The sequence below is a fragment of the Falco peregrinus genome, chromosome 2 (assembly GCF_023634155.1).
Source record: "Falco peregrinus isolate bFalPer1 chromosome 2, bFalPer1.pri, whole genome shotgun sequence".
Taxonomy (NCBI): domain Eukaryota; kingdom Metazoa; phylum Chordata; class Aves; order Falconiformes; family Falconidae; genus Falco; species Falco peregrinus.
The window spans coordinates 120,641,061-120,667,266 of NC_073722.1; the positions used below are offsets into that span (position 1 = coordinate 120,641,061).

The window sequence follows — 26,206 nt, forward strand, 5'->3', positions numbered from 1 at the left end:
CAGAATAATAGTGACAGCACTAAAATGTATAACCTTTTGACACAGGTGTGACAACTTGTGACCACTGACTAAATTATTAGCTCCCTTCACACAGTTATTTTATTTTAATAATTTCAACTAAAATATATTTACCTGCTAATTTTACAATTCCAGCTATCCAGAAGACTTTGGTAGGTAGGCTGCAGTCAGTGTTTGGAACCTCCACTCGCACTCCTTCTGAGATATCACCCCAGCATGTCCCCATAGGTGCCTATCATTTAAGGTAGTGGGGAGAAAAAAAGTCACCAGTTCTCCACATTAGAATAATTATTAGTGTCCTACAAGCAACTTAAGACAAACAATCAATATACATGATAAGACATAAGCATATGTTTAGCAAACACTATGAAAACCTGGTTTGGTTTTGATTTGAAGCTTACATGTAGTATTGTAATTGTATACAATTATTACTGTGTATTTCTTGCAAAAACTATAGGATTCCAAGTTTAAAAATCTGTAAAGCACGAATTACATATACTCACAGGTCAGCTTTATTCTACTGTCTTCCAATTACGTGCAAGCTACTCATTTTAGTGAGAATGGTTCAAGTCCTCTGCAGTTCTACTCACAAGAAAATTATGGTACTTTAAATTCATACCTGTACCACAGGCGTCAAATTCTTTAAATTCTATGAATCAGGAAATTTCCTGAAAAAATGCCTAAAAGTTACTTGTTGAATCTATTCTGGTGATTGGTTATGGTGGGATTCGTCACCCACTGGTTCACATCCTCTCAGAGGAACAGGCTCTCCTATCACCTGCAAGTGATTCCATCAAGCAAAAAGAACAGAAGGCTGAGCAGCAGCTTTTTCATGAATGCCAGAAGGAAACGCCCAGCTAGATTCCTCACACTGTCCTGAAGGCTCAGACTAACAATTTACTAACAAAAAGAAATACAAGCTCGATGAAGTACTAAGGATTTGTGGGAACTGGAGATAAACATCACATTTAGTTTGGAATCTCAACAAGAACGTTCTGTTGAACAGAGCATCACGAAAAGGTAGTCAAAGATGGTACTGTAAAAGTACCAGAAATGCACAGTGCTGAAGAACCTAAAACCTTAGAAGTTACTCAACTGACATTATACTGATGACAAAACAGAAAAGGACTCAGTCTACATTAAACTGGGGACCACCAAGAAGGGAAAGATTCTGATCTTGGGTATTTAAGAACAACATTCATACCGATTCTAAGGTGTTAGAGAAGAAAAAAATAAATTCTTCTCAGTTCAGAGAATATCCAGATATCACAGGGACAATGGAAGTGATCCTCTGGTTCTGTACCATAGCGGCAGACAGTATTCTACGCTGTCTCATTTACAAAGCTCTTTGAAAATACAGAGAACTTAACCACTCTGTGGGAATAGCCTCCAACTTGACAGGATTTTGGCTGAGAGCCAGAAGCGAAGAAATTTGGATGAATCTGAAATGATTGGAAATCACAATACTGGAATTTTGCTGGCAATCAGCAATAGCCAACTAGCAACACTAATAACCAGACTCATCTTAAAAAGGGATACCCTTCACTAGCACAAATAGTTGAGGCTAGGCATGCAAAACTTAAAACTAGTTTTAACTATTAAAGGAAAAATAAGTTATTACAACAAGTATGCAAGATTCTTATTCTTGAAGCCTGGTCTCTTCATGTTCTGCTATGTCCCATCTACACCAGTCTGGACTGCAGAGCTCTTCTCTGCCATCTGGCAGACAAGAGAAAAAAACAACTGGAAAGACTATCGTTTATTTTCACATGCAAAATACGCAGATACAGCTTCTTAATCAAGTCCTATTACGTATGCGTTATCATTTCTGAATTGACATGTGTAAATTTTAGATTTGAATTGGGGAAACTTTCCAAACTGCATATTTTAGTAAATCTTGTTGCCTTGTATAGAGACATACAGATGAGGCCAAACAATCAAAACCAGCAGCACTGGATAATTTCATAATCCAGCTGCACTTAATTGAAATATTTTACTGTCTGCTCATCTACTCAGTTGATTCTGAGAGAAAAGTATATTGAAACACTTCCCCTCACATCAACCAGTCAAGGAAATGTCACAAATTTTTACCTCTAGAAAGTGGATTGGTATAGAGGGAAATAGCAGAAAGTTAAATTTGTCCTTGTCTGTGAAAATATTGGTTCTGCTAGTTCTCCTACACCAATCCATATGGCTCACCCTTTCGAAGAAGGAAGCCATCCTGTGTAGCATCACTACTGAAATGCCAGATCACATGACTGCCCTGAAGTAATGGTGTACAGTATACCTGGTATACTGCGCCATCTCTTCATTTTTCACTCATCATGAATATTCTTAAGGGAGGAAGACTGGATAAACCAGGGCTGTAACAGCCATCTTCCTGTCTTCTCTGTCTTCATCTGATTAATCAATGTTTGCACAGTGCTTTGAAAAACTCAAAAAGCACTCTATCAAGTGTAAAGCCTTACTCGTCTGCTGGCTGGAAGGGTAACTCTGAAGTCTGGATTGGCATAGTGCGAACTAGCAGAACCATAATTTACAGGTAAGAACAAATTTACCTTTCAGACTCATGACGAAGAGATCCACTTCACGTCACTCCCAAACAAGGAAGATGTGGTTCATCGCTTCCTGCTCCGGGAGATGACCTGGGAGGGTCTATCTGTGAGCAGCAGCTGCCTTCTCTGCAAGGTAAGTTGCAATCAGGAAGGTCCTGTTTGAGAGGAGCGCCCTAAGCATCCCCACATGCCTAGCTGACAAAGATCCTCTGGGTTAAATAATTGGCTTCCGAATTTTGGATGCTTTTTCCAAGTTTTGGATGGCACCCACATTGCCATGATTTCAGACTTGAAAATGGCAAAGTGATGCTACCAATTCCTGAAGCATAAGGATACTAAGTTGCAACCTCGCATGCGAAGGGTAGCCCAACTAAAGGTAATGCCAGAAGACAATGCGCGAAATCCTTTAAAACAAAAAGTTCAAAGCAAAGCACTGCCATCTAGTGTGAAATCCTGGAGATGTTTCCTTAGAATACACAATTGATTGATTTAAATAACAAAATAAACCAAGAGAATGAAAATATTTTTGCTCAGGATAAAATTCAACTGGAAGAAAGATTGAAAAATTCTTAACTTTGGGAAACGTGCATCTCACTAGCAACAGAGTGGAAAAGAATAATTACTACTAACTGCATTAAGTTGTACTGCAAAATGACTCAAAACACTGTATTTGCTTTCATTTCTATGAACGGTTTGAGCTGATAAAAGCAAATACAGGAAAAAGTAAAAGCCATTTAGAAAAAAATGAAATCGGAGTGCAGGTTAGCAATGAGTACATTGTATGAGACTAAGCTATAAGAAAATACTAAAAACATTGAATTACATTTTCCTCCTTGCATCAGCTACTGCAGCGCAACTGATCTACGCAATTAAAAAAAAAAAAAAGCTGCAAGGTGCACAAACTACATGTCACAGCCTTCCTACATGACACGAACCAAAGCAGCTTCTCTATTTCAGTTTACTTAATGATAAAGCAGGCGTAGTTCTACTATTGCTAGTGAATTTCAGTAGCGTTACTCAACACTGAAGTCTGGAATTGAAGTTAACAATTAAGCGCACAAAAAGACTTTGAAATTAATTCTTCTCATACAGAGAAGGAGACAGAATAGTAAGGTTTAAATGTTTTAATTCTAAACTGTAACTGTTGTAAACTGAAGAGGAAGTAACTCCCTAGGCAAAAAAAAAATTGGTCTGGGAAAAATCTATCAGACCTGAAATACAGAAGTATGCCAGGTTATTGAATAAGTAATAAGTAAGCCAAATCCCACATCCCATAATTCTCTTAAGTTTTCTTTAATATTGATCCAAATGCTCCCTATCAATTACCCATACAGATACACCCAGTATAATCAGATACGCGCTTTATGTAATAGAAATTTAAAGGCAGATATGTCATGACTTTACTGTCAATGCAAAGCTTTTGTTTTCGATAGAATAAGCTTTATACATTCATCTTGCGGACACACACAACGTGCATGGAATCAAAAAAACGGATGGTAAACAAACATCAACTGACACAAATTTTCATGAATCAAAGCAATGTAACACACAGAAAACTTAGCAATAATCTTTCCAGACACACAAAAAGAGTATTATTTCTTGTAATTATCAACAGAGGGAGGGACAGAGAGAGAAAAGGATCTAGCAAGAGAGTACTAATGTGTTTTCAGATTCTGATTTAAATAACCTATCTTTTCAAAAAAATAACTGCAGTAAAACTAAATGCAAATCACACCCTGGTAACACTAACTAATGTCCACCAGAGAAGTAGAAATCTCCAAAGGAGGCTGCACGAGCTGCATTTAACTTGTATGAAAAGGAAAACAGGGACAGAAATGAAACAACATTCAGGCATAGCAGCACTGTCTGCCATGTAGCTTGTGAAAATAATCAAGGTAAAACGTGAACGTTACTATTGTATCTGTTCACATTCCTGGTGTACCATTCAACTTCACAAATGAAGCAGTAAAAAAGGAAGATACAACTCCTTTTAATAGGAAATGTTATAGCATAATTCGCAAGTGAGCTAACTATTGTAGCTGTACCCTAATTGAGGATGCCAGATGTCATTGAAGCATTTGTTCTAATAGCATAGCTTGCATTATCAAACGATACCTTTTGGTATGTACCTAAGAATTACTTATTACATCACATACGTAACTGGGAAAGCAAAGTACAAACTTGCTTGCTTAAGCACGTGGAATTAGATGCAAATTCACGAAGCTATACTAATACACAGCTCTATTCTGGGCAACAGTTGAGGCCTCTAAGCATAAAGGGCGCTATTCAGAAAGTGCCAACTGCCAAGAGCCCTCCACTCCCACTGATTTATGAGTTGACAAGGCTCAGCATGAATTCCAGAACTGGACAGAAAATATGTCTCTCTTCTCCCTTACGGACAACTTCCATGAAACAAAATGTTTGTTTTGATTACAATTTTTGTAAGATAATTTTGAGCAAAATAAAACTTTTGTAAGAAGACTGAACACTTCCAACTTCCCAAATAAAAATCAAAGCATGCTAAGAAAACACTTTTTGTCAGAAAGCTTCTACTTAAGAGACAGAAAGTACTGACAATATTTTAAACAAGACCTAATAATTGGAATTTAACAACCACATTAAAGACAGATGCTGCTAAATATTTTCCTCAATCCCTAATTACATTCTGTAGTGACTGACAGCTTTTTATTTGGAATTTTTCTAACTAATACAAAGAAAACCAACCTTTTCAATTTCAGATACATAAAAAACCTTAATTCTCCCTCTGTTTCTACACTACCCATCAGCATGACTGACAAGGAGACTCTTAAGTAAAAAAAATCCCAAATCCAAAAAGTAACCAAAATATCAGTTCAGCATAAGGGAGCAGGCCTGACTCAATCTAAACAAAAGCCTTTTCTACCTTTTTTAACACAGCAGCCTTGGTTAGTTTGTTACTCTGTAGCGCATTCAGTGGTTTTTGTGCCTTGAATGTCAGAAAAGTAACTTGAAGTGTTTAAGAATCCTCCTTTTTCTACTTTGTATATGACAGCCTGTATGATGAGAGTAATTGACAGTGTTCAAATAAAACATAAACACCCTTATCTAAAAAGCAGTCATACTGACACAGTTTACAATGTAAGTTTCATAGTCCAAGGCCTTAAAATATCCTTGGATATGACTGTTTCGCAAAAACTAATTCAGGAATCAACACGGACACTCTCATATCCACACACAAAAAGATAACATGTATTGAAAAATACTTACGTGTTTAAAACAGGTAACGGGAGCTGCTGTGAAGCTATTGCTATTGATGTAGTTACCCCAGCTGAAACCTTCCACAGGGACAGCTGACAAGAGAAAGTTATTTTATTTAGGAAGCTGATGATGAGCACCAAATCCTGTATTACTGAAAATTTTTCAACTCTTTGTATGTCATTACCTGCTTTAGTCTTTGCCTGGTTTTGTAAAGTTGCTTGGTACTGAGCATATGCTGCTAATTTAGCCACTAAAGGTTGTTTTTGTAGAACTTTAGCCTTCTTTGTTGGAGGTTTACCCTAAAACAAAAAAAAGCTAAATAAATAAAGTCTTTCCAAACTCCTATTTTTACATAGCTCTGTAGCATATCTCTAGTAGATTTAACTAAAATTAGAACAACACAGAATGGAAGTTAAGTAAGCATCACAAAACTACATGTAAAATACAAAAACCAGTAGCAAAGAATGTCCAAAAGATGACTTTTGTACTAGTATTCCAACTTGAAGAGCATTATACATTCGTTGTTTACCTGAAAAAAAGGTATCTTTTAAAAGCAGGTCAAAAGGAACAACTTTTAGTCTAATTTACACCAATACAATTTCTTGGCATTTGTTGCAATGAATTGTTGCAATAGGATATAACAATATTTCTTGACATTTCTTTCTTTTTTCTTGAATGTCACAAATCTACTTTCATGATTATTCAAGTAACATTTTAACAGACCAAAACCCATTTTGCAAACCTAGACAGTTAAGAAAACCCTCAAAACCCAAACACAGCAATGCCAAATAAACCTTTATGCTCTCTAAAGCCAGAAAGTATCTTGGGTATGAGATGCATGGAATTGCAAGTCACTACATCTGTGGATTAAAGATTTTTCCCTGATCTTTTTCTTGCAGAAGAGCCACTGCAGCAGAAATGAATTAAGGAGTCAGTATCCTCTGTAATTTGCTCTGCTGAGCAAAGTAATTTGTTCATTACTGATACAGTTCTGAGTTTTGGCTTACAAAATCACTTATGTGAAAATTTTAATGTGTTAAGAAACTTATCTTACAACATTCAGCAAGTTTTACAAATCAACAAGTTTTACAAACACAGGCTATAGTAAGTATATAAAGAAAACGGTGTCTGTACCGCTACCTGAAGTCTGGCCAGAATGCTGGCCTTCTTGGAGTTTGACGAATAGCTTCTAGAGCATGACACACTGCAGAAGCGTTTTGTTTTAGAGTAAAAAGCGTCACGGACACCAACCATTCCACACATCTCGCATGTAGCTTATCAGAGGAGAGAAAAAGCCAAACGTTAGCGAATGTAACAAAGGCCTCAGCAAAAATTCCGAACAAAGACAACATAAGGAAGGTCCTGTAGGTGGCACCACCAAACAGTTCCTTGGGGTTTGACCCTGAAGGGAACTGCACAGAAAACTAAAGCGCATCACCATGAATGTCAGTGAAACACCCAAGAACCTCAAGTTCATCAGTGAAAGGGTGCCTCCGTTCTGCTCCCTATTAATTTTACTACTGGTAGAAGTGAATGACGCAGCTAAAGCCAATTTCTGTGTTTTCAAGGTTCTCAAGGAAATATCTGCTTTGAATCTAGGTCTGCCAATCTTGATTTCCTCTAAATATTTAATACTTCCCACCTGAAATAAAACCAGATCTCTTTCTTGAATCGTAAATTAGTATACCCTAAATACTCCAGCCCACCAATATTCTCTTTAGCTGAAATCATATGCTTCAGAGGTTGACAGCATCACCACCGAGTTGTGCCATGATGAGTAAGTTTGTGACAAACTTATGCCAATAAAAGAATACCAAATTCTACCCAGAGCGAGCTCTACTAATCGCTAATTATTTCAGCCAAAATATTTTTTCCTCTGAGGATGAAAGCAGTCCTCCCTTTTTTTGATTTTTTTCCCACTATACTCTAGCTCACAGCTAGTGGGTAGTGAACAGGTATACACTAACAGACTTTATACAGTAGCAGTAGTGAAGTTTTCCTAGTATAGGGAGAAATGTATTTTAATATATTGTATAGATAACAAAGGGGAGAGAGAATATATGCCCAAGCATATTGAGAACACACTGACATTTTCCTCAAAGCTTAAAGAACAAAAACAATATACATAACATACACATGCATGTGCATACATACAACACACACATTTGATGGGAGGGTGGATGTTCCCCTGTTATTTCTTTCCTGACAGCAGGATTCAAAATTCAGTTTAGCAAAAAAAACAATCAATTACACGCACACACCCCCAAACAAACCAACTCCAACATTTGAGCTGTTTTGGTCCCTTTTCAGTTGCGACCAATGTTTGGGATTGGAGCCCAACACCTCACGGCACAGGCTAAAAAAAAAATATAAATATCAAACTCTTTGCACTCCTGCACCTCATACTTACCCATGCCAGATTTGCCATCTGGGTAAGTATAGACCTGTCCATTGTTCTTTATAATTGGGAGACTGGACGGCAAAGGAGCAACTTCCTCTTCACTCTCATCTGAACTGGAGCTGCTGCTGGTGTCCTCACTACAACTATCATAACCGTCAAACATCCCGAATGAATCGCGTCTTTTCCTTTCTGCTCGTGAAGTATGTTCTGTCTAAAAATAAAATTAAAAAAACAAACAAAACCAACAAACACCCAAAGAACAGCAGAGCATTCTGAATGCAAAGATTTCAAACTCAAGCTTAAAAAGTTTCAAAGGTCAGTATCAGCCTTCAAAAGTGGAGGTACTAGCCAACTGCTCTATCAGCACAGACATATGGGCCACAAATTGCCAATTAAATTCATATTGATATTATCAAAACTAGCCAATTTTTGGTGATGCAATATACAGGAAGAAGAATCTACCTCACGATCCACTGAGAATACACAGTAGCAGTCCATACATTTCTTTTTCTTGGTATCTTCAGAGTTCATTAAACCTGATGTGCTGAGTAACGACAGCCACACAGCTCTTACATGCAAATGAGCACATCCCAGGTGGCTGCAGCCAATCTCACTAAAATTCATTCGAGAAAGCTGGGCAGAGAAAAGCCAGTTCAACCAAGAGGGCACTTACACCCCAGGAACAGAAACGAGAGCGGATCTCCGCTCTCGCTGGCTCGTGGGGCTGGTGATGGATCACTCAGCTTCCCTGTGATTCAGTCTCTCACGTGCGAACCAGGAATACCTCTCTACCTCACAGGGACGTTCTGAGGATTAATACATTAACAATTATGAAAAGCTCCGTTACTATGGCAATGGGGTCTGTATAAATGCTAAAAGATAGAAAGAAAGGTGACTAATTTGCCACTGTCATATATGAAAACTTGTTACATAATAAGAGTTTTCCTATAACCAAAAAAACCCGAGGTCCAATAAAACCATACATTTTTGAAGAATGTGTAACAGTTAAGCAGTGTCCAGCAAAGACACTGAAAATTATGTCATCAGTAACAATAGGTTAACTGATGTCTTTTTTTCTGATGTACACCCAATACATGCATTTTAATACAGTGACAATTTTCACTTTATTAGTATCTTACACAGCTCTACCGAAACAAGGCTACTGCTGTGTGAGCTGCCTTCATTGAAATCTTAAAATTTTTTAGCTTAAAGTATTTCCATTATCCTTAACAGTGTCAGTATACTAAGTTTGACAGAATAACAGATAAAGAGAAGAAAAATTCCACAACAGAAGCACAAGTTAGGAGAATGAAGTACAGCCAAAAAAGCAGAAAAAAATATTATGAAAGCCTTGGCCTCTACTTCCTTTTCCAAGAGCTCATTTTATTTAAAAGTCACTGTAGGCAGAAAAACAGTAACATGTGATTGGACTTTCCCTTCTTGAATTGCATTTGGATTCATAGCTTTAAGATTTCATCACAGTAATTCCCCAAATCCCTTTCCTAGAGAGTATATGCCTGAACATCTTTATTGTTGGATCTCATCCGAGCCTTTTTCTGCCACGCTATCCCTTTATTATAATAGTCGCTATTCCTCTTCGCAATCTGACTAAATCCTATTATGGAAGGATTTCCTTATAGTTAAAAGGGAAAACTGATTTCCACACTGACCCAATCCTAGCATCCAATCAAAAAAAAACAACCACCAAAACCCAAACAAAACCCAGTAAGCACAAAAGGTTATGCAATAAGGTAAACAAATCTAACACACTTAAAGCAGCTCTGGAAAAAAAAACCAAACCAGCAAAAGAAGTCAGTGCAACTTTAATTATGCACATGTTCCTCAGCCAACAATTCGCAATTATATTAAACCCAATCAAAACTTAGGATAACTTGACAAATCCTTGAAGGAACTGACATCTGCCTGAAGTCGCTAGGGTAACAGTTGCAATCAGAGGACAGCACAATGAAACCTAGCCCTGACCTGCACTGGTACCGAGCCTTACCTGTACGCTACTACTGATGCCTATTAGCCACCACAATGCAGGATGAGTTATTTGTTTGTGTGCGCACACGTGTGCAGATTAAGGCAGAAGTTGAGCACAATGTTGCCATGGATACAGTGTTCTGCAAAGTCCCAGTAATTCACAGATCAAAACATGCGGACTAGTCATCTTCCTCAAGATTTCATGTACCCCTTAATGCCTCACAACATTTAACTTTCCTTGACCACAGCCTCTGCTAAGAAATGAAATGCAATACCATATTAACCATTTCATAACTAATACCAGAACACCACGATCCTTTCTAGAATTAGGGATAGGTAAGAGCGGTGTTTCAGAGCCCACGGGCAGGATCTCCTTCCTCATCCCCTCATGCTCCACAAGCCTGCTGATCTGATTGCACTAGGAGATGAGGGTCTCATCCCACATAAAGGAGGACTCCACTCTTTACCAGAGGCTGCAGTGCCAGGTGGCCTTGGGACACTCCTTTTGCATTCCACCCTGCAGAGCTCTGGCCCCACGTGGTGGTTCTGCCTTGCCCAGTACTTGGCTGGCAGGGGTCTGAAATGCTGCAGCAGCTCAGAAGGAAGAGAAGCGCAGCCCGTTCACAGTCCCTCCAGCTCCCAGCGTTGCAGCAGAGAAACTATAGGCAGCACTGCTCCCACTGCAGGAGAAAGTGGAAGAAGAAATGGGAAGCTGGCGGCAAGACCAGTGGCACACTGGGCAGACTGGCTGCTGTAAAGCAAGCTGAAGCATGGTGCAAGGTGGCAACTGCACATACCACGAGAGCACAGTTGGCTCTTTTTTGTTCTTCTTCTGCATCACAGATTTAGAACATCAATATTACTGCCAAGGTCTCTTTGCCAAAGCATCCGCAGATGAGAAAGAAAACATTTTCAGTTTCTGTATGGGAAGTCGGGCCCTCAACGAAGAAAATTATTCTTCGGCATTATACAAGTACCTAAGTAGCAACAATCAAGTGTGTAGAGTTTAACTACAGAGTCAAAACAAGTCTCGCGTATCACCTTTCCACATACTTTAAGTTTGGACAAATTGTCCCAGTTCAAGTTATGAGCAATTCAAAACAACAGCTTTGCTTATTGTTTTAAAATAATCCTGTAGTTCTTATACAACGTTTTTATTCAAGCTTTTTCCAGGAGATGACCACGTTTGCCAGATAATTTACACAGGACATTCTAAATGTTAATTTATAGCTATTACCTGGACTGTAAATCTGGGGAAACTACTCAGAATATGCTTTGTGAGACTTAGAAAAGGTACAGTTTTACAACAAAAAAAATACAAAGTACTTTGTGCGCAGAAGTAGGTGGAAGTTAGGGAAGTTGATATGCAAATACTTATGCTGGAATTTTTCTAGAGCAGATCAAAACATTTCTATTTTGATAATAAACACCACTAAAGTTCTTTTTAACTCCTGTTGAAACACAATTTGTAGCAACAAGTGAACAGCAAGCGGCATCTCTGATAACCCTTCCTGCAGAACTTAGATGGAGTTTGCAAAAGAACAGGACCTCTAACATCTGAAACAGAAAAATGTCAGGCTACAACTCTGAACTCCAAAGGTCAAACGCAGCATCCTCACAAAAAGGACGACACATGCCTCAAACAGAACCATAACAGAGATAAAGCAGCTGCTTTGGTAACAGCAGCCGCCTGCAATCCCTGCTCAGTTCTTGCAAGAGATGAGCAGCAGCGTGCCCTACCAGCTGATGAGCAATACTATCTGTCTAACAAAGTACCACCCAAGCATGGTAGCTACAGGACCTCTAGAATGGAAGGAAGCCCCAGAAAGAACAGCTTTTTGCCATGCAAGGTGTTCCCACTGAATTTTGAGACCCTGTCCATGAGAATGCGGTCCTTCACTCAAAAAAACTACTACAGACTGACAGTTCTAGTAACTCCATCTAACAATTACAACCATAGTAAGATGAATCCACGTTTCACAATGCAGGCACACAAGAAAACCAACCAACCCACCCCACAGTTTCCTACTCTTAGAAGCTGGATTTAGCACTAAAAATCATGCCGAGGTTATGATTTCCTCAAAACTGAACCAGATTACTGCTCTTTCCCCTTCTAACAAGGCAATAGCATCCTGCCTATCTGCAAAGCATGCTTTGAGCAGGAGTCTGGCTCACTATAAAATGCAGAACCTTGTAGCTGGTTAATACCGAAAGAGCAGCAGCTTAAGTAACTCCACCGCTAAGAGGGAGTCTACTAGTACATTAAGCAGAAGCAATGCACAAACAAAAGAACAAGACAAACTTTTAGGCATACTGGCCAAGGCTTATTTTCCTAATCAGATTACCGGTTCCTCAACAGGGGAGATTTTTAGGCAGAGCAATACAGAGTCTAGGGTGAGTGGGCCTGGCAAATAAGCCTGTACGACTATTTGCTTGGGGGGGTTTCATGCATACTTTTCTTTATTGAAGGGATGGGTGGAGAAAGGAACTCTTAAGAACTGCTTTCTTATTCTGCCCAACTTCCCATTTTCCTGTTCTTCTTCTCCTCCCTATGAATACTTGGCAACAACTTATTTTTAAGAAATACTCTTAATTAACCACTATACAAGGCAAATGGTACGATAAAATAGTATAGTTAAGGAAGCCGGTTTCCCTAAAAGCAAGAAACCAACTAAAAATACCTAGTTTTTCACCCTCTTAACATATAGCCATATATATACACACCGTTGAATTTGGTCAGCACATTACAGCATACATTCTTTGAGCCTAATAACTACTCTTTCAGCATAAAAAACTGGTCACAAGGGTGAACAATGTATGGCCAAAACATAAAATAACGCTATTTAATGTTAATTAGACATCAAATACTTACTCAGGAAATTGCTTTAGTGTCTTGATGACGACTATGCTCAAATATTGGCAAAATTTATGGGAAAGTGTTTTGAAGGTGAAAACTTACTACAAAAAACCCACCCCATTGTTAAGTAATCAAACTTCTTGTCCCCGGGTAAGTGCATCCTGGTCAAAGCAGGATGATCCAAAGGTTTCAAACCACTCAAAGTGGCTGCTGTTACTACTGAATCAATTTGGTACTTGGTTTCAGAAGGGCAGCAATTTAGATCTTTGAGTACAAGAGCCGTAGCTCAACAAAGGCCTACCAGCACCTAAAGAGATAGGCATTGCTTCCTATAGTCAGATCTAACCCCCAGAATCATGACAGCAGTATGGACAGATGGTATTTGAGGCCAAGGTCAGCAACAAGGTCACCACAACCTTCAAGCCCAGGGTCTGTGATAAGACACATTTACTTTAATCAGATATCCTTAACAATCGTACATTTCCCATACTGTATTTCCCAGCTGGTATTAAATTTGATGCACAGCTTTTGTTTTCGAAAGTTCATTAATGTTTTATGCTACAAGCTTAGTTTTAGCTCTGCATGTTAGCATTAAGGAAACAGGACGACGGAACCAATTTATTACAACTCTTCCGAATGTTAGCTGACCAAAATAATTTACTGTATTAATACTAGCTCGCCCCCTGTGGAACTGAAGTCTAATTGTGCCTTATAGCATAACAAAAAAAAAAAAAAAAAAAGAAAACTCAAACATGGTACCAATTTAAGGAAAACACACTTTCAGCTTTCATTAAAAACAAACAAACAACCCCCCCCCAGGCTAAACATCTTGGGATTCTTGGAAATCAGAACCAACCAAACTTACTTTTTTTATATAAGCAACTCACCTCTATCTGGAAATGTGCCTTCCACTCTTACAATAAGTAAAATCTCTGCTGGAAAATTACAGAAATGTTTTTTCCTGTCTCTTCATGTGCTATGTATGACAGCATTTTGTCTGAAGCCAGTTTCTGCTGTTTGCCAATGGTTTTGTCCATAGCCTCTTCCCCAGGGGGTTTCACACAAGAGGGGAGACTCTTTCATAAAAAAATATATCAAATTAGCAGGCAATTTTGGAGGGGGGTGTGATGATTAATATGTGAAATATCCGAGTTTTGAGAAAACTGAAAATCCGTTACAAATTCCATTATGTTTCTACAAAGCCCTTACAGGAGCATCTGGAAGAGGCAAATACTTCACTTTAAACACTGTGTTACCATTAAAAAAAACCAAAACCCAAACAATTCAAATGGTAAAAAAAAACCCCAAAACACCACCAACCCCAAACCAAACCTGAATTCATTCCATGTGCTCAGAGCCAGATTCAGCAAAATATCACACATGCCCAGAGTGTACTGACTTACCTGAGAAATGAAGGTATGCAGTAGTAGTTTGCAGAAGGTATCAAAAGCCTTGCAAAATTAAATCAAATTTTAGAGGGTAAGCGAAATGAAAGCCAATGAGAGGGAACTTTTGTACACATTTATCATTAGTGCCCCGGTCACCTAGCTCTTTAGGGAACAAGGTTGGAGAATTGTTACTATCAGCCTACAACCCTTTGCACCTGCACAAGCCGAGATGCTCTCGGGAACAGCTAATCAATTCCTGAAGCATAAATAATAACTTCCACATCGGACAGTATATTCCTCTGCCATGTTTCCCTCTAGCTTACGTTACACGCTTCCTCAACACGATGCCTAGGCAGAAGCAATGAGTAAAAACTACTAACCCACTAAGTGCTTTTGTTTAAAAGCACATACTGCTTTCGCTCCCAGATTAGGCTCTCTCAGCCTTTTTACCCCATTCCTTACAAGCTGAAGCCAGACTGTTATAAAGAAATCCAACAGACGAGTAAGTAAACGCAGGTTCCCAAACCTGCAAAATAATTTTAATTTCAAAATACAAAAGGCTGCCCCGCAGCTCACAGTTTTAACTGGTTTTAGATGGGAAATATCACAAGGGCTGCCACCCACGTTGTAAATCGTTATTTTAAAGTTAATTACTTTTTCGCACGCAGCCGTTTCTACCATAATCAGCATACGCTTTGTAACAGGGATTTTTAAATTTTTTTTTAAAGCCACATCGGACAGAAATCGCTGCACTTTAAAGCATTTCCAGCAACAAGCTGAAAGTGAAACTGGTTTCGCAGGTTTGGTGCTGCCCGCGTTAGGAACAAAGTCACGATATAAACAGGCGTGAAATTAAAATAACCGGGGGGGGTGGGGGCGGGTGGGCGCAGGGAACCCCCGGCTTTGGCAGGGCTGGTGCGAAGGGCGCCCCTGCGAGCGTGGCCGGGGGCTGCACCCCCGGGGCTGCAGCGTGAGGGGACCCCGCGGGGGGGGCGGCACCCGGCGGAGCTGCCCCCCGGCCCCCGCCCGCAGGCAGCGCCGTGGGGCGGCCGAGCCCCGGCACAGCCCCCGCCGGGCCGGGCACAAAGGGGCCCCCGCCGCCCCCACGTGCCCGCGGCCCCTGACAGGCTCCGCCACCCCGGGGGGAGCCGCTCGGCCCCGGGCTGCCCCGCCGGCAGCTCTCCGCGGCGGCGCCCACCGGCCCCGCACCCCCAGCCCCATCCCCGCCCCACAGCGGGAGGGCTCCGGGGCTGCCCCCCTCACACACAGGTGCGGCCGGCGGCCTCCCCCGCCGCAGGCACCGGGGGGAACGCTCAGCGCCCCCGCCTCCCCCGCTCGCTCCCCTCAGGCACCAGCCGCCCCGCTCGCCCCCCTCAGCGGCTGCCGCCTCCCGCGGGCTGCGCTACTCACCAGGTCCTTTGTGTTTTCCATCAGGCCCTCATGGGCAGGAGACGCCCGCTGCCTCTGCCCCCTCCCCTCGGCTCGGCCCCCTCCGCCTGCCGCCTCCCCCTGCGAGGGGCCGGGCCCGGCGGGGCAGGAGGCGGCCTGGAAAGTTCAGCCTCTCACTCCGCCAGAGAAAGAAACCCAACTCCGGGCGCCGGAACATCAACAACATTAGCATACGGCGCTGCGCAGGCGCGGCGCCCAGCCCACCGCGCGCCCTCATTGGGCTCCCGCCTGGCTGGGGCTTCCTCGCTCGCCGTACCCCCTCCGGGCCAAACCATTCGCAGCGCGGAGGAGGATGCCCAGCGCTAGGGTAGAGCTTAGGGAGGGGAGCGGCCCCGCCGCCGCTCGCCGTCCCTTGAGACGGGTGGTGGCGCGCACGGGGAGGCGGCTGAGATGCCGCTCGGGGGCGCCTGTTGCCGGGCGGCGGTGGGGGCGCCCCCCCTGGCCGCGCGATGGGGCGGCCCAGCCGCGGGCCGCATCACGTGGAGCGCGGGGGTAGGGGGGAGGGAGGGAAAGCAAAGAAAGGGGGTCACGTGACGGCGCCTGGAGGCGGGGGAAGTGGCCGGGTCACGCGGGGAGAGGAGGGGCGGCGGTGCGAGCCTATCACGATCGGGGGCGGGGCGAGGGAGGCTGTATAAGAGGAGCTGTCACGTGACGCGCCGCACACTTTCCGGTTCCGGCGGCGCCGTGAGGAGGTATGGGGCGCGCGGCACCCCGCCCTGGCCCGGCTGCGGCGCAGATAACGAAGAAAGCAACGAAAGCAACGAAAATAAAGAAAATAAACAAAACAAACAAAACAACGAAAGTAAAAAAAATGAAGAACGTAAAGAAAATGAGGCGAACGAAGCTAGCAGCGAGGGGGCAGCAGCCAAGCGCGGTGGCGCCGGCTGAGCGGGCCGCGGCTGTGCAGGCAGCGGCGGAGGCCGCTCGCCGCGCCTGGCACCGGGAGGTGCTTGGCTGCCCGTCGGGCGCCGAGCGGGAGCTGGAGGAGCTGGTGTTCGGCGCTAGTCTCGGTGTGGAGGAGGAGGAGCTGCTGCAGCGCCTGGCTGACCCTCCGCGGGTAGGGCTGGGGGCTGGCGGGCGGTTCTTGCCCGGTGCCCTCTCCTGGGGCGGGGGGGCGGCCCCGAGCAGGGCTGGTGCTGGCTTCGGCCCCCTGCCCGTTCCCCATCTCCCCGCACCGACCCGTGGCTGGGCTTAAGCTGCCTGTTTGGTTGTTTGCAGTTTAATGCCACAGAGAGCAGAGGTTTCCAGAGAGACTCTAGTGATTCGGAAGTAGAAAACGAAGCAAAAAGTAAATTCGTCTCTAAAAAGCCAGTCTGGGTGGATGAAGATGATGAAGCTGATGAAAAGTAAGTTCAAGTTTGTGGGGGGGAGTTACATATCATGCTTCAGAGTGACTGTAACTGGCTTCACCTTGAATGATCTAACTGTTTTGTCTGTTTTTTCCCTCTAGTGTTGATATGACCCATAAGTATCGGAAAGATTTCATGAAAAGTGATGCTGAGAAGACACTTACGAAGAAAAAGCTAAAGCAGAGACTTGAAGAACAGTGAGTTTTACTAATGTTTTTGTGGCTGTCTTTATTAAGATAAGACACATTCATGTGACACTTAGTCATCAAATTAATTTTCCTCTTTACCCACGCTATTCGTGTGGCCTGCTTAAAGGCAGTGCTTCTTGCAGTATTTTTAAAGCCAAAATAATAAGAATAGTAAATAAAATGCACATTAGCATTGCCTAGATGAACTTGTTTAATACTTGCTTTAGTAGAGGTGCACAAACTAATTTATTTTCTAGGGAGTTATACCAGAATTTTATAGTTATGTATAGCTTCAGAAATAAGGGCATGGATGATACTAACTTGGTACGGTATATAAGAATGAGCTGAAATGTGGGTATGGCCAGTAGCAAAACAGAACTTCAGATGTTTTGGTGTCATCTTATGCTATTAGTTAATATCATCCCAAAGAGCAGTGCTTTCATGTTTGGTATAGTTTTGCTTCAGTTTTCAGGAAGTAAGTGAAACACAGAAAGCTGGGTGAAACTTTAAAAAACTTGCATAGTGTTGTGAGTGCAAGGAACCTCACAAAACTGTGACTATACATCTCATAGGTACTTAACACATAGAAGGATGCTACTTTCTGAGCTGTGTGATGGTGTTTTTTTCCCTTTTGCCCTTCTCTCGCTAGGTTTCAGCGAGCTATGGGAGGAGTTCCTGCCTGGGCTGACTTAGAAAACAGGAAGAAATCCAAAAGGACTGCAAGTGACAGTAAATAAATTCATTGCTATTCTAATAAGCACTTCTTTGTTTTCCTATTCAGTTTCTTAGAAAAGAACTATTTTAAATGTTTTCTCAGTTTCAGTAGTGTGATAATATGCTGGATAAGTTAGTTCTATTCCTTCTTTCAGTGTGCTTTGATTTAACCTTTTTTGTAAGGAATCTGTAGGTTTTGGTGTGGGGGTGTTTGTGGAACTAGCCTTTCTTTTAATTAGGTGACAGTGATGAAGATGATGATCTGCTCTGCAAGACTGGCACTTTCATATCAAACTCAGAGTCCTTGCCGAGAGGTATTTTGAAGGTAAAGGCAAGCCTTATCTTTTTGCTTCATTGTGACCCATGTGCATGCTTTGGCTTCTTGGTTGCTGTTTGGGTAGTAAAATTAGTGATCCAATGAATTTCTTCTTGGCATCTCTAACTGGGAACTCTAGAGAGTAAGCAGTTGGACAAATTTGATGGTTCACATCGTGAAAGCATGAAACAATAAATTGAGGTACTGCTTATGCTGTATGAAACTTCATCATAGAGTTTGAGATCTTGTTCTTGTGGATTAAAGAGCAATTAAATCAGCTGTTCATCAGGATAAGAGTCAGTTTTTTGACTTTTTAAAGTGTTTGATCTGTGTTCTAGATTAGCACCTGCTTGCCCGCTAATCAGGAACGTTTTGCTGATGGAAGACTGGCGACAGTGCAGTTTCATCCCTCTGCTCAAGTAGTCATGACTGCTGGACATGATCGATCTGTGTCACTCTTTCAGGTGAAGAATTTAAATCTATGCTGTGTAAATGGCTACTAATACAGAACCTTTTCTGCTAAGTATACCTGAAACAGCCTGGAATGATAGATTTCGTTTTCTCTCCTGTGCACACAGGGGTTGTAACATCTGTGTTTACAATGGAACTGGGTTCCATTGTAAAGAAATTTCCATCTGTGACTTGATATCACACAGAGTATGAGCAGACTTGGTTGTATCAGATTTTTTTAGTTGAAGATTTGGTTTGAGACATGTTTGGCTTTAAGGTTTGGAGTGAGGAGGACTAAAGAGACTTTTTTTTTTTTTTCCTTAAGTTTGTAAAGCCCATCATCTGGGGAGTAGTCCACTTTAAGTTGAAAATGTAATATTGCTGTGCAATCATTTCGGGGGTTAAGAGTGTACTGCGGCAGGAAGCTACTCATCCTTGGACAGTCCTGCCCTGCTCTGAAAACTAAAGTCTGTAACTTTAGGAACTTTCAACATGTCAGTGAAATGGTCAAAGACATGAATTGAATTTTATACTCTCATGGGGCTACAGGGAATAAGAAGGTGAACTAAATGTTTCCTTTTTAACTAAGCACAATGGATGTGATTAGTTGAATCGAGCACAGGCAAGGCAGGGAAGGTTAAGAGATGTGAAGTATATCCAGGAAGGCTTGGGAGTGCCTGGTAATACAGCGTGAGAAGCCAAGAGCCAGGTTACTTGTAGACTGAGAAGAGAGGAAGAAATTAATGCTTCAAACTGGTGTACCTCCTACTGTTCGAGTCCCTTGTACTGGCTAGTTGATAATGAATTTGTTACGTACAAGTACTTGGTATGTTCCTTAATATGATCATCTGTTGGGTTTTTTGAAGGTTGATGGTATAAGGAATCCAAGAATACAGAGCATCTATTTGAAGAGTTTTCCAATTTATAAGGCTTGTTTCAGTGTTGATGGAGAACAAGTTGTAGCCACTGGGACTCACCATAACATGTTCTTTGTGTATGACATGATGAGTGGAAGTATTATTCCCGTACAGAAAGTAAGAGGTACGTTTTAGAATGCTGTAAGTGTCTGGGCATAATTAAAGCTGTCCCAAATTGAGATGGCGTATGAATTTGCTTTAAAAGGAGGTGCAGTGAATTGGTGGTGGTGGTATTTTTACTTTGTCTTTGGGGATATTTACTCCAGTACCTCTTGGCTTTAATTTGTCTGTGATATTAAAAGCTAATGGTCACACAACCAAGGCTGAGCTGTAGCTTTACTGCAGCAGTGTGTTACAGAAATGCTGAAGGGTATTCAGGTCTTACTCATCTTCGTCATACCTCTGAATGTTGAGGGAAAAGAATGAATTATGACAATTTGAAGTTTTCAATCTCTTTTTAAAGGTGTGGAGGAAAGATTTCTCAAAAGCTTTGAACTCTCTCCAGATGGATCTTTTATGCTTCTAACTGGAACTTCAGGTTATCTTCACTTGTTGTCAATGAAGGTAGATTCTCTTCATGGTTCATGTTGCTTCAGTTAATTCATACCTCTTTCCTGTTGCATCTGCTTGCTTGTATTTAACCTGAAAAGCAATCTAGCTTTCAGTTGAAACAAAGGTGTGACACATACTGTGACAGCCTTCAAAAATGAGCTGCTGAATCAACTAGCTGTAGCTTTAGAAAATTTTTTTGGGGTGTCTGAGAATTTTTTTTGACTGTGCTGTTTTCTTTGGGACTGGTGGAGCCAAGACGGGAGTCTCATGGGGTTTTAAGCTTTCTGTGGAGACAAGGCCTATGTCAATGTATTTTGGCTGATTACATGAATGCTGTGTTAACAAAAGAAATGGCCTCGATGTGGAAACAGGCGTCTGAGGGTGGGAGAAATATAGGACAGCTTTTTTGGGAATAGCGCTAGTGCGTGCTTGTGTGTCATGTTCATGAATCATGTCATCTACTGTGATTCATAACACATATAGAATTGTTTCAGTTAAACTTTAAAATGCCACATGATGGCAGCTGGGTCTGTTTTAAACTTTTACTAGGAAAAATGTTTTTTAAAACGAAAGTTTAGTTCCATTATATAACAAAGACCCTTCAGCAAATGAGTGTTTATTGAACTAGCTGTGGTTGTGTGGTGGTAATAAATTGATCATGGACTCATGAGCATCGGCTTGTGCTCCGGTCTGTAGGCACTGACAATGTTGATGCTGTTCTTTTAATGTTAGTGTAGCTAAATAAAGATTTTTTCCTAGGACAGGTGTAGGGAAACAACTTTCCTACAGGTTTTTGGTAGTATCATTGTGACCATTGTTCTTCATTCTATAGACAAAGGAACTGATTAGCACTATGAAGGTAAACGGAAGATGCACTGCATCTGCTTTCACTCCAGACAGCAGTAAAATATATAGCTATTCAAGTAAGTATTCTCTCAAACAGCACTCATCATAATTCTATTCCAATTGTGTAAGTTCTTCAGTCACCTATTATTTTTCAAAGATAACTAAGAGACTTTATGCCAGTATTTTACCTAAAAATAACTATCGAGTGATTGGGCATTAAAGAATGGAGTTAACTATTCTATTATGCCTGTAGTTCATATTAAAAAAAAAAAAACAACCCTACCTTTGGTAGTTGTAAATGAGCTAATAGTTGTCATGTAATCAGCTTTATTTTAACAAAATACAGAACACACTGTTTGTCTATGTGTGGTTTCTATAATCTTCTACTTTATCCTGCAACCAGAGGAAGGTGAAGTTTTCATTTGGGATGTGAGAAGCAGAAAGTGTCTGCACAAATTTGAAGATGAAGGTTGTCTGGAAGGAAAGTGCATTGCTGTTTCAAAAAATAACCAGTATGTGGCATGTGGGTAAGTAACTTGGATTTGACAGCTTCTTGCTATTTTAACTTTTTAAGTTCTTCAGTAAGTTTATTGGTGGCTGGTGAGAGTGCAGGAAGAGGGAATAAGTTTGGCTTTAATAAGGTTAGAGTGGATGTGAATAGATGACTATTGCCTGTTTTATGATAATGACTTGATTTGTTCTGTGTACATCTGAAATACTGTAACACACTTCATACCAGTATCGCTCCTAATGTGTTACTGTTGCCATATATGGCTTTAGTAGTTAATTTTGAAACCATACTGACTGAAATCACAAATTCTGTAGCATAAATGTCAATTCCAGCTCCTCCCCCTTTTCTAGTTATTTTTCCTATATGCCTCATCTGGCTTCTGCAAGACAGCATGTTAGCATTTGAAAAGTTTCCTCAACTCAAAAGCTGAAAGCTTGAAAGTGCTTCTCCGAGTATACTTAACAGAGGTACAACTTCAGCTAGTGTGTCAATTCTAAATGAGGCTAGCAAATACTTCAGTGCAGTATGCCTTTTCTTAGCCCACTATCGAAGATTTTTGAAGTGGCCTTACACTATAGGGTATAAAAAAAATAAATAAAAAAAATTTGAAAGTATTTCAGGATCTTTTGATGCTAAGCTCTCATTGCTTTGAATTAATTCTGTGCAAGAGATGGACGTACCAAGGCTGTTCAGTGAAGTGTATCTCTTCATATAGAAAATAAATCCCAAACAAACCCCTCTACTCTTAGAAACTCCAAAGCAAAATGGAGCTCCAAACAAAATATAATTACAAACTCCAGTAAATAATTGGTAGTTAGGTTTTTAGTTGAATGGTGGCTATAGGAAACAAGGTAATATGTACTCTAAATGTTACATTTTTCATTGTTTAGTCTCTGTTAATTTCTTTTTTTTAGTTCGGCTTCTGGAGTTGTAAATTTATATACTACTGATGTCTGCCTCAGAGAAAAACATCCTAAACCAGTTAAAGCCATAATGAACCTCGTTACATCTGCTACATGTGTGACCTTCAATCCCACCACAGAAATCTTGGCAGTGGCTTCCCGTGAAACTGATGAGGCTGTCAAGTTGGTATGTCCAGCTTCTTTAGGGCAACCTTTTTTTGTGTCTTGATCAAAAATGTTTCTGGTGACATAATAAAACTGATACTGAGCTGATACAGATACTGCAAAATCTGCAGGACTGGGTAGATCAGGATATGTACAAGATACTGTACATTTTTTCGTGTGAGTTGTTCTGGAAATAACATTTTAGGGTCTAGTTTACCAAAATGCCCTTATTTTAGTGCTGTAAACATAACTCGGCAACAAATGTGATTTTTTGGCAGCTGTTAACTGTAATGGTTTTATTATGTGGTGTTTTTCCTAGTTCATTCAAAATTTTGCCAGCCTTGTCAGAATTCTGGCCAACAGTGGAACTATTGAATTAATCTGAGAGTTTTGAATCTTATTTTTACTGCTTGATGTAATTACTTAAAAGCAAATGAGTTGCAATAACTGGCTTCCTAGTGTGTTCCCTGCACCTTTTCTCCCATAGAGCTCAATATAGTGTGGTGTAGGATAGGCATGTAACTGCACATTTGAACTTAATTGACCTTCAATTTTAAATTTGTACTTTAATTTGCGTTTTAGTGGCTCTTTCCTAGCTTATAACTAATGACCTATTTCTCAATAGGTACACATTCCTTCATATACTGTATTCTCAAACTTCCCGGTGTTCAGAAGAAAACAGATTTATCTTGCGCAATCTATGGACTTTTCTCCCAGAAGTGGTTTTTTCTCTGTAGCAAATAACAAAGGCAAAGCTTTGTTATTTAGGTATGTACTAAGTTTGGTTGGTTAATTGTGTTTGTCTTCTGTGAGATGGAGCAGATGACTTGTAAATGATAAGATCTGACTTTGTGATCTGAATTTCACCTGAGGACTTCACTGAGTGCACAGCTGGCTTTCCTTTCTGGAGCATGAGCCTTGGTTATTGTCTGATTAAAATACACATTGCTGCAGACATCCCTGGCAGAACTGTCATTGTCCTGTTCTGAAATAATGTAAGATGCAGAAAGCCAGGTACTGGATGCTCACCCGTTAAAAGAAAAATTATTTAGAGGATTGAAAGAGAACATCTCTGCTTTGGTGTTAACTTCTGTATCTGGCATTGGTTTGTTCTCATTGAGCTTCAGAGGTCCTTTCCACCCCCAGCCATCCTGTGATCCTGTGGTGAGCGCTGAGGCTCAGAAAGTCTGAAGGCTCGTTGCGGGTGCTGGGTAGTGCATGTAGCAAGACTTCGTGGCTTATTGTGAGGAGCTAGGAGTAAATGCATTATCTTGCCAGCTGACAATTCGATTCTAAAATCCTAGTTTCAACGTGGAAGTGGAACTCTGTGGTTGATGTCTGACTAGCATAAGCTTAACTTTAGCCTTTTTGTGAGAAGGGAGAAGTGGTGTCAGTGTTTTTTTTTTTCCTGCTGGTGTGGTCAGGGGTAAGGAGTGGTAATAACTGAGCAGGAATGTTTGGTTGTTTTTTTTTTTTAAACTGACTTCATGTGATACATGAAAAACTGTATTTTTAGTGTGAGACTTTAATAATCTGCAAAGTCTGACAGGGAGAATTTACAAAAAGATTCAAGCGGGTCTAAAAAGTGTGACTAAATCTTGTGATTTGTCCTTTATTTGAACTTGAACTGCATATTATAATGGCACTTGAAGTAAATGTGGCTTGTGGATCATTGCTATCTTTTGCTGCACTCGTGTTTCAGATTAGCTAAGAGCACTCAGTGACGCTGTGGAAGAGTTGTTGCTTCTTTGTGTTGTTAACAGGTTACTGAAAAGCTTTAAATCTCTCAACTTTTTTTTTCAGGCTGAAACATTATTCAGATTTTTAAAAGAAGATACAGGAGATAGGGGACCGGTAACTCAGGTAAAAGTAGCACTCGAACTGTTGACAACATTGTCTAGAGGAACCTTATTTTCATTTTGCTGTCTCCACCTCTCTATAGATGGCAACAAGAACTTCTTAATACTGTGTAGTTTTAAACTGTTCTGTCTGGATCACATGTGTAGTTGGCTCCACGTGATGGGCAGAAGTCAGGCTTGGCTTGACAGTCTCAGCTTGTCTTACTAATACTCGTACAGGGAGTTGGTAGTTCTATCTAAAGCCGTGCTCAGTCCTGTTGACAGCAGTTCTTAAAAATCTGTATGTGTTTGAGTCAAACCCCTAGGCAGTGCTGTCAAAAGCAGCTGTAGCCTGGCAGATACTTGGCTTGATCCTGTTACAAAGTCGTGGAAGTGAGCCGGCATGACTCTACATAATGTAATTTCAAATTTAGGTTACATAAATTTCTGAAGTTTGAAGTGTAGCTTGTGTGCAGATAGGACTTTATTATACACTTTAGACTCTTCTTGCAAAACTGGGAAGACCTGTAGCCTTGGCAGTAATACAGCAGTTGTTTGACCCATAATGTATTAATGGTTGGAAGCTCAACTTGTTCAGACAGGAAGCAGGTACATCTTCTGCATGTGAAGCTTGCATCAAATTTTGCGATGGCTAAATGTTCGGAAGATACTAACAAAATTCTCTGTACTCATCTTTCCCTAGGTGTTGTAACCTGCAGATGCGAGTAGACTGACAAAATCAAACAAGCTTTTTTATTTTATACAGAAGCTCTAAAATCCTAATATAACTTCTGTGGTTTTGAATGTTGTTCTTAATAAATGCACCCGATAAGTTTCCAGGCAAGTTGTTCCAACTTTTTCCGATGGTTTTTGTAAACAAATGACTTAAGTAGATCTTGATGCTTGTTATTCAGCTCATGTCTTCAAGAAGTGCTTAAATGTGTCTAGTTATCATGAGTCTATGAAGCATTCCAGTGCTGAAACAGAAAAGTTTTGTGTAAACTGTAACCTCTGCTCCATTTGTTTAGACTTGCACTTTCCCATCAGCTGTGTTCACTTCGAGCTGGGTTGGAAACAGTGTTTTGTGGACTGGAGGTGCAAGTTAGCTTGAAACCCTGTTGCTGCAGCTGTTGTAGTTCATCCCAGCATACTGGGCCAGGTATAGTTTCAAGGTAGCCTAAACTAAAAGTGAGAAAGAGCACCCTCAGTTGTGCTTACTGCTGCCTGTGTGTCACAAAACCAGCTGTGTGTAATGTGGCTTTAATTCTCCAGGAACACCCTATTCCTGTCTGTCTTGTGGCAAGCAAACCATCCTCATTAACACTTGATACTAGATTTTTAAATCAATAGTGAAATACTGATGGCATTAGGGTCACCTAGGAAGGACAGCTTTTGCAGCCGTCGTTACGGGTTCTTCATCTGATGCCAGATACTGCATCTCTGATCGCCTTGTTCCTGAAGGGACTGTCTGCTTAAATGCATGAACAAAAACTTGGCTAGGGATCTGCTACCACAGAAACCCTGCCTTGAGAATAAATTGTGACTAATGTGTCTGTCCATTTCACAT

General features: G+C 41.0%; 2 protein-coding genes across 13 annotated transcripts in view; one reads left to right on the forward strand and one right to left on the reverse strand.

Annotated features, from left to right (window-relative positions):
• MBTD1 (mbt domain containing 1) overlaps positions 1-16,287 on the reverse strand; it is a 31,830-nt gene extending 15,543 nt beyond the window's left edge. For 2 of the 12 annotated variants that reach the window (XR_008745615.1, XM_055794832.1), the window contains exons 1-7: positions 15,853-16,281; positions 14,458-14,505; positions 8,221-8,422; positions 6,945-7,084; positions 5,995-6,109; positions 5,820-5,902; positions 133-250 (exon numbers count right to left, since the gene is read on the reverse strand). Coding sequence is in view for 11 of the 12 variants with exons in the window: in XM_055794832.1 (XP_055650807.1) it covers positions 133-250; positions 5,820-5,902; positions 5,995-6,109; positions 6,945-7,084; positions 8,221-8,422; positions 14,458-14,505; positions 15,853-15,873 (727 nt within the window). In the remaining variant the exon portion in view is untranslated. The other 10 variants (XM_055794839.1, XM_055794838.1, XM_055794833.1 and 7 more) reach the window with 10 other exon arrangements.
• A 255-nt stretch (positions 16,288-16,542) lies between these two features.
• On the forward strand, positions 16,543-25,493 carry UTP18 (UTP18 small subunit processome component). Its single transcript, XM_055795668.1, has 14 exons — positions 16,543-16,948; positions 17,110-17,237; positions 17,342-17,437; positions 18,078-18,157; positions 18,382-18,467; positions 18,797-18,922; positions 19,775-19,949; positions 20,289-20,389; positions 21,210-21,300; positions 21,627-21,750; positions 22,649-22,823; positions 23,427-23,569; positions 24,605-24,664; positions 25,343-25,493. The coding sequence occupies exons 1-13, from the start codon at positions 16,586-16,588 to the stop codon at positions 24,627-24,629; spliced, it is 1,713 nt and encodes a 570-aa protein (XP_055651643.1). The 5' UTR covers positions 16,543-16,585; the 3' UTR covers positions 24,630-24,664; positions 25,343-25,493.
• Positions 25,494-26,206: the final 713 nt, after the last annotated feature.

Coding starts and splice junctions, on each gene's coding strand:
- UTP18 (XM_055795668.1), top strand. CDS start 16,586: ATGGGGCGCGCGGCACCCCGCCCTGGCCCGGCTGCGGCGCAGATAACG. Junction 21,301..21,626: donor TAAAATATATAGCTATTCAA/GTAAGTATTCTC, acceptor TCCTGCAACCAG/AGGAAGGTGAAGTTTTCATT. Junction 23,570..24,604: donor GGCAAAGCTTTGTTATTTAG/GTATGTACTAAG, acceptor TTTTTTTTTCAG/GCTGAAACATTATTCAGATT.